Source organism: Lytechinus pictus, chromosome 9, assembly GCF_037042905.1.
Source record: "Lytechinus pictus isolate F3 Inbred chromosome 9, Lp3.0, whole genome shotgun sequence".
NCBI lineage: Eukaryota > Metazoa > Echinodermata > Echinoidea > Temnopleuroida > Toxopneustidae > Lytechinus > Lytechinus pictus.
Genome location: NC_087253.1, coordinates 19,895,991 through 19,904,132, shown reverse-complemented (window position 1 = coordinate 19,904,132; position 8,142 = coordinate 19,895,991). Strand labels below are relative to the sequence as shown.

Sequence of the window (8,142 nt, the reverse complement as noted above, 5' to 3'; positions counted from 1 at the left end):
GGGTAGCAGCAACTCCCATCTTTTAACGTCTTTTGGTCTGACGCGGCCGGGGTTTGAACCCCCGACCTCCCGGTTGTGAGACGGACGCTCTACCAACTGAGCCAACACACCGGTATCTCCATGGTTCGTCGCTTTGCTAACAAGAAAACTTGTCATTTTAGTGGAATAGTATGGCACCTGACCTTACAGTGTCATGTCTTTTTTATTACGTAGGCGTATATAAGTGGATTTCGTTGTCAAAGTATGATAATACCCGGATTTCAAACCTAACGCGCACGGGTGCGTCCAAACTATGTTAGGATATATCAAGCAGCCGACAATTCGACTACTGTCATAACCAAGATTGTTTCCAAAGCGAAAGGATTCCCTCTCACATTCGTCTAGAGGAATTAACAGTTGATTTGGCATTCTCCAACAGGTAGGAATTTCGTCATATTTCATGCACGTTTTCATAAAATTGTAATTAACAAGTGCATTTCAATTGCTAAGTAATGGTTATATGATACATCTCCTTCTCTGCTTCCCAGCTCTCTGCTTCTAAGTATAAAATGATGTTGTTCTACTCAAATTTTACTAGATTATTATTCAAATACGACTAACTTATTAGTTACACACATCTGGCCATTCTATCTATTCAATTTTTGATATTTGTTTTTTTTAGAGTGCATACTATTCCCTTTTTATCAATCACCTTTTGAGAGGCGCAGTTACAATTTTTAATGTGAAAATGCCGATAAAACACAAGTGTGCCCCCTCCCTTGAAAGTGAAACATTTTTTTTTCTTTTTTTTTTTGGCTTGTCAAATTTTTTTCTTGGACGAAATGTCTTAAATTTTGGGGCGAAAACCCTTTTTTTTTGCCTTTTCAATACTTTTTCGTGGATGAAATGTCCTTATTTTTAGGGTGAAACCGTTTGCTTGTGTTTTTTCCTTTTCAAATTTTCCTCTGAAACATGTGCCCCCCCCCCCTTGGAAAATCCTCGATCCACCCCTGATTATAAGGATATCATTCTAAGAATGTATGTTATCTAGTTTAACCCCTTGCATACATAAAATCCTGACTTAAGTGTTTTGAAAAACAAGGGTATATGACTTGAGGTGCCTTATTTCATCATCAAATATTTATATTTTTGTTAGAGTTTAAAGCATTTTTTTTTCAGAAAAGACTTTGCCAGTGATCATACAGTACTACCTGGGCCTATTATCAGTAATAGCAATAGAGTAATAGCTTGCATAAGTGGCGCCTATTACTTACCTATAAATCTACTTTGGAAGAACAGATGTTACGTGCTATGCATTTTAAGGAGTATTCCTGCCTGTTACTCAATGTAGACAGATTACCTTAAGGAAATAAGAAATCTGGAGTATATTTTGAAGGACCTTTTAAGGAAAAGTATTTTGCTTTACGGAAGCAAGAGCTCCCTCTGAAATGTTACAAAACTTCTTGTCCTTATATTATTTTCAATTTCATGCAGGTATCCGATTAGATTATAATAAATTCAGTATTCTTTTTATCAAAAGATTAAAAGTATCGACTCCAAAATCAGGTTATTTTTTCAAGTGCAATACTTTTAGTATTGAACGTGTCAAATGTAAAATCTGATTTAAACCATCGGGACTTTAATTACTAACCAGACATAACCATGATCGAAAGAGTATGCCGAAGACTATGGCAAAGTGTGAACAAGATTGTCCTGATGCTTTAAACGCATTTATTCCGCTTGAAATTTCTTATACGTGCATAAATAAGTATACGAAACGTCCTTACTTTGGTAAAGCTTTATAAAACACACATGCTGTTTGAAATTTTCTTAGACATTTTTTAAGGATGCCTCTCTGGATACTTGCCTCTTAAATAGGTTTATGTTTGGAAATTACACTACACAGATATGTGATTTAATGACTCTTGACTGTTATCATCAGGAAAATTGACATGTTTTTATCCTTATATATAAATCCTCACTCAAGAAAAAACGGTCCTCTGTAAAGTTATGTTTCGTAGAGGAAAATAACAGTAGTAATTCCAATTGTTTGTATAACTATTTGGCTAAAAATTTACTTTATGAAATGTCTTTCAACAAAACAGAGCAAACAACCTGAAGCAGCGGCATATAGAAATATTTTTTTTTTAATCACTTCCAGGAAACAATGTTGATACTTACATGTATATGGTGTTTCGGTTTCCAAAGAAGTATGCATACTTGACCGAGAAATAGACAGATTGTTACCATGAAAGTACTTTTTCTATATTTTACTGCCGTAAACAATGTAAATTAATATCGCGTTGATAATAGATGGTCAACTTTTGGATAAACCGACTAAATATAGGAAAAAAGGAAAACATTCCAAGCAATCCTTGTTCTTCCTTAAAAATATATAATTTTTATTTTAATTAATACTGCTATCTCTGACTACCATGATTATCATGTTTATCATCATCATACCATAATTACTGTATTTTGTTTATCCCTTTAGTAATAAGATTATCATCAGCATCATTACAATCTACTACCAGCAGCTTCACTATTCGCAATACATTTTCATTATTATAATGTTCGACTTTAGTCTTCTTAGCTTAATGATATATAAATCATGACTAAAAGGGCCAAAGGGCAGATTTTGTGATGTAATTTTGATAATTGTTATATATTTCATGATTTATGATACATTGCGACATTTATTTTAATGTGATTTACTATGCATTCTTTGATTTATATGTGATTAAATTTAAGTGGAAAATAAATGTTGTGAACATAAATTACACAAAGATTTTGGCAGTAACATGATTAAACTACTCAGTGGGTAAGCCTGCTGGCCACACAGTAACATAAAATTAAACAAGCTGCATGCCACGCATAGTGTTTTATAAAACTTGGTGTACTATTGGATTGCATATGGGTGGTATTCCATTAGCAGAGGTTCAATTAATCTGATGATGCCACACAATTAAAAAATACCATTTGCCATTTGGTGCATCGGAACGCATCTTTTAAATTAAGCTGTGTATATGGCTCCCTTAAAAGAACAAACAGGAACGGATTTATATTTTTTTATTCTTTATTATAATTACAGCAAAAAAGACGAGCATGGAGAGCTTAGGGAGCATGGATTCTGTCAATGACACAGAAGGTCCACAAGTTGGAATGCTTCATGATGCCAACGGAAACGGGACCATTGACCCGGTAGAGAAGGTCAGCATTGTTGCTATGATCTTCCTACCAATCATCATCTCCGTAGGTGTCTTTGGAAACACTCTAGTCTGCATTGCCGTGATCCGCATCCAAAAGCTCCGCACAGTGGCGAATTCCTTCGTGGTCTCCCTGGCCGTATCCGATCTTGCGGTCTGTGTCATTGTCCTCCCTCTGGGTCTCTACGAAGCCATCAATTTCGGTAGCTGGTACCTTGGTGATATCCTCTGCAACACTTGGCTCACACTGGACATCATCCTCAGTACTGCTTCAGTTTGGAACCTCTGTGCAATTGCAGGAGATCGCTATCTGGCAATCACCAAGCCCATCTGGTATGCGAACAGAAGATCTAGCAGATTAGCTTTCATTGCTATTGCAGCGGCTTGGGGCTTACCGGTGCTACTCACGGTTCCCTCTACTATTTTAATGTACCATAACGCCCGTGATTATGAAAACGTATGCTACCTAAATGTCAATTTTTCGTACGTTATTATCGCTTGCATCTTCGCTTTCTTCCTACCGTGTGTACTTGTTCTTGGTGTCTATATTCGTATCTTCATGGCCGCAAGGGATCACTTCCTGCGAAAACCGTCCGCAGTTCGTAACCGGAAGAAGTCCTCGAGCGCTGGCACTGACCGCAGTTTGGACAGCATGGGTGATAGCAGCGGTAATGCAAATGCGGGCGTTACGATCAATGACAAGACGGAGTATACGGTGACCGGAAGTGCGGGGAGTATCAACGCTCTCAACAACCCCGCAAGGAAGATCAGTACGTCCGCTTCGACAGAGAACTCCTTGGACCTTCTGGACAACCGTCCGCCACTGAAACGACGCACGTCTAGGATCCCACGTATTTCAGTAAGCAGGGAGAAGAAAGCTGCTATAGTCCTTTCCATCGTAGTAGGTGCCTTCATCATCTGCTGGTTACCATACTTTACTGCTGTTCTTCTTTATGCTGCATCTGGTGGAAGAATTATGGCATCAGATGAGGTTTTCGTCGCATTCTCCTGGTTAGGCTGGTTAAACAGCATCATCAATCCAATCATCTACACTATCTTTACCAAGGATTTCAGGAAAGCTTTTAAATACATCTTAAAATGCCAGTGCGACAATTGGATACCAACGCGTACATCGAGCTCACGCTAGCAATTTCCAAAATCTTGTAAATAAGACATTCGACCTTTTTTTCACAAATATATTGGACAGGTGTCTGATTATTCTTCTCTAGCTGAAATGAACGATTGACTTGGACACTCATGATAATGACGTCATAAAAGAGGAACAATTTCCAGACAAGGTTCATGGCTACAGTTACACCAATGAAATAATTATCATAAAATTGATCGGTTTGGAGATGAATTCATTAGTGTGACTGTATCACATGTGTGTATTGCAAGAAATCAATTTGCAATCGATTGAAAACATACACTGTAAAAACTGTGGTGTTAAAACTGACACCATTTGGCGTTAATAGAGGACCACACCCTGAGGTGTTAAAATTACACCCTAGAGATTAAACATAACCCCAAAGAGTGTAAAAGTAACAACCAAAGGTGTGAAACTAAGGGTGCGTTTATCCGCCACTTTTTTACCCTATAATCATGATTCCAATCATGATTCAAATCACGATTCTGCAGAATCACGATTGCGTTTAGTCGAAATTGAATATAATCATGATTAGAATCACAAACATGAACTACGAAAAAAAGGGCGTTTGGAAAGACGTTTCTGCAGAATCACGTACGAAAATGTTCGGATAAACGATATCGTGATTTGAATCATGATTATATGACGTCATTGTGTCGAGCTATTTCCGGTTCTTGCCAAGGCGCGCGCCCCACGTTGTCACATCACATGTACGTCGCCGACCTCCAATTAAGTGTCCAACGTTGACCTATACTTCCTGGGTCAAACTGCGCACTGTGATGCGCACTGGATCGGTCCGAATCCGAGGAGAAACAGCGTTGGAACGAAGGTCGTCTAAACCCTGATTCTGTAGTAATTGTGATTCATGTTTGTGATTTGAATCATGATTCCAATCATGATTCAAATCACGATTCTGGCTTGAGGTCGGATAAACGCAGCCTAACACTGTCAATTTAACACCGGTGTAAATAACTGGTGTGGTCCTCTATGTACACCGGTTAACACGACAGTGTTTGCTGTGTAGATTTGGGGTTAATGTACATTCTGCTGTGCAGATGAGGAACTTTTTTAAATGCACAAATAATTACATGAGGTACTATTGCATTTTGGATTTTAACCAGATATGAAATTGATTACCGATTTCTCGCAATAAAGCGATCAGTCTTCACTGTACAGAAACGTAGCTGTCATCATATTTCATACAAAGGAAGATGTATTTGTTGCGCCACGTTTCTCGCAACATCATACAGAAATATATTTACCTTTGCTCATATTGAATACTAGTCTTTATCTTGCTATTTAACAATATAAAAATGTCAATTTCCACCTAAACTCCCACAAGTAATCACCCTTAAAATTCTTTATTTTTAATCACGTTTAAAATACCATGAGCAGGGCTTTAAGGTGATATTTTGTTTGCCAAACTTGTTCGACAATAACCTACACAATTACTTGATTTGATGACGACGGCGAAATTTAGTGAAAATTCGGGGTCTTTGTGTGTTTTGTTGTTTCGCTTTGTTTTTGTTTTAACTGAAATTAGCAAATATTTTCCAATTTTGACCGGATGGAGAAAGGGAGTTGGTCTGTTAAATCAGCGAACTTTCCGAATTTCGATCTTTGGAGACTAAGATCTATTGTGGCTAAAGTCCTTTTTTAAGGGGGCGGGTGGCAAGTGGAGGCACTGGAGGGTTAGAAATTATATTGTCAATCTATGGAATCTCAAATGAATCATTTGTTTGATAATTACTTTGGAAAAAAACAATTTGTTCACTCGAATAATCTCAGCTAAAATATGGAATATGTATCGTTTCAAATGTCTTTTATGAAAACTCCGACATCAGTGTTCGCAAGTGATCAGTTTAAAATCCACGGGGTTTGTGTAAACGCGACTATTATGTGTGTCAACTGTGTGAATGCAGTCCACAGTGCAGTGAACACGGTGTGGGCATGGTGTGGTGTAAGCGTTGCATAGCAATTATACATAGTTTTCATTTGGTGAAATAGTTCACAGTGTGTGGTTTAATTCGTTCACTGTGTGAAAACGACATACACACTGTGTTTACATAGTCGGCCCATAGTAAGAAAATTGCAATACAGTCAAATTCATTCGACACAATATGTTCACACAGTGCCCACGCAGTAAAAATAAAAGAACTCGGGAAAGGAGTTAGCCAGTGTGTGGCATTTATTCAGCACAGTGAGTCCATATGGTTACACATGGTTATCACAGTTTGATTACTTATATTGGCCTATTTTGATTAAATATCCATGAAAAGGTTGATTCCATGTTGGAAGGGAAAAAAGTGAACTGGAATAGTTGTTTTTAATAAAACATTAAAAATATTTTTCCGAAAATTGTGATCGAAAGTTAACCATCACTTCAAAATATTATGGTAATGATAAATAATATTATATTTATACTAAGCATAACTATAAACAGCGATCAATATGGTTGATTCGCACCCACCCGTCCCACACCCGCACGCGCTGGGCGTTATGGCGTGCTGCGCCTGCAATCTGAGCTATGTGGGGGAAGTTACAAATTGATGCAGAGGTTCGAGCCCTGGTCACGTCTTTCGGATGGTGACGTTAAAAGTCGGTTCCTGACGTAAAAAATCAAATCTGATTGATACACGCCTGATAGAGACTGGAATACACACGCACGCGCACACAGAGAGAAAGAGCCCACATTGAAACACAGTACAATGACATCTCAATGCAAAAAAAAAACAGAATGTTAACTAAAAGAAAATGACAGAATCACATATTCTTGTATTCCATGTCTGAGACTAGTTTCAGCAGCAACAATGCCGTCAAAATGCTGAGCATGATCAATATAGGATGTCCTCCCATTCTCTGGACATTACAGCCAATTTGGGTCGATGGGTGTGTGTGATTCAGTTTCATCATGCTTTCATAGTTATTCTTCCGTAATTCTGAAATGCAACCGTCATGAAAGATTTCCTTTACCAAATTACATCAAGTTATATTATTTTAAAAACAGAATAACTGCTATTTCCAACGTAATTTAAAACAAAGAAAGTCAAATTTTCGACTCATTGGTCGTATTTCTGGGGAGGGTATCTTCGCCTTCTTTCGAAACCCCACAGTTTGCGTTTTACACGATGCGTCTCCTAAGAACAAGGAATATTTTATTTGATAATGATTAAACAATGTATTTCTAAATACCTATAGATCAAGTTTCTTTTAATTGTATCATTACGATTTCTGTTTCTGTCTTAAGATGGCATTCAAAGTAAAATCTTTATTCTTAATTCCGGTTGGAAGATATGTATATATCAAGTTGTACATTATTATATGTGTATATAAACATGTCAGATGAATTGGAGTTTCTAACATAGTGTATTGTAATCAAAACAAAGGAAATCATGATGTAAAAATATTAATAACGTGTTACAATAATTTTTATGATACAGTGTACAGAAATCTTCCAATGGTACAATGTCGATAAAAAATAAAATCGAAATTTTCCATTAAAAAATGGTCTGATTCTGTTTTAATGATTCACATCTGATTCTGTTTGAATATTTTACATTGGAACAAGTGTCATTACATCCACTACACTCTAAAAACAGAGAGTAAAATTTACCCAATATTGGGTGGAAATGGAACATGCTAGGTAATTTTTTCCCCAATATTGGGCAAAGTGCATGTTTAAATGGGTAAGTTCAACGCAACATTTACAAAATATTTGGTATCTTTTTACCCAACAAACAAGCATGTCCCAATTTTAACCAATATTGGATAAACCTTTTTTTTAGAGTGTAATGATAAGCATATCGCTAC

General features: G+C 37.0%; 1 protein-coding gene across 2 annotated transcripts; it reads left to right on the top strand.

The window, feature by feature from the left end:
* The first annotated feature begins 330 nt into the window (after window positions 1–330).
* On the top strand, window positions 331–7,862 carry LOC129267579 (5-hydroxytryptamine receptor 1D-like). 2 transcript variants are annotated; one of them, XR_010294676.1, is made up of 3 exons: window positions 346–418; window positions 3,071–4,747; window positions 5,272–7,831. XR_010294676.1 is itself a non-coding variant. In XM_064104895.1 (2 exons), exon 2 carries the CDS (start codon window positions 3,085–3,087, stop codon window positions 4,330–4,332), a length of 1,248 nt encoding a protein of 415 aa, XP_063960965.1. In that variant the 5' UTR covers window positions 331–418; window positions 3,071–3,084; the 3' UTR covers window positions 4,333–7,862. The 2 variants fall into 2 exon arrangements, 1 of the variants encoding a protein (XP_063960965.1); XM_064104895.1 differs by having other exon boundaries at window positions 331–418; window positions 3,071–7,862.
* The last annotated feature ends 280 nt before the right edge of the window (window positions 7,863–8,142 follow it).

Excerpts from the sequence above, each read along its gene's own strand:
- LOC129267579 (XM_064104895.1), top strand. The coding sequence starts at position 3,085 with ATGGAGAGCTTAGGGAGCATGGATTCTGTCAATGACACAGAAGGTCCA.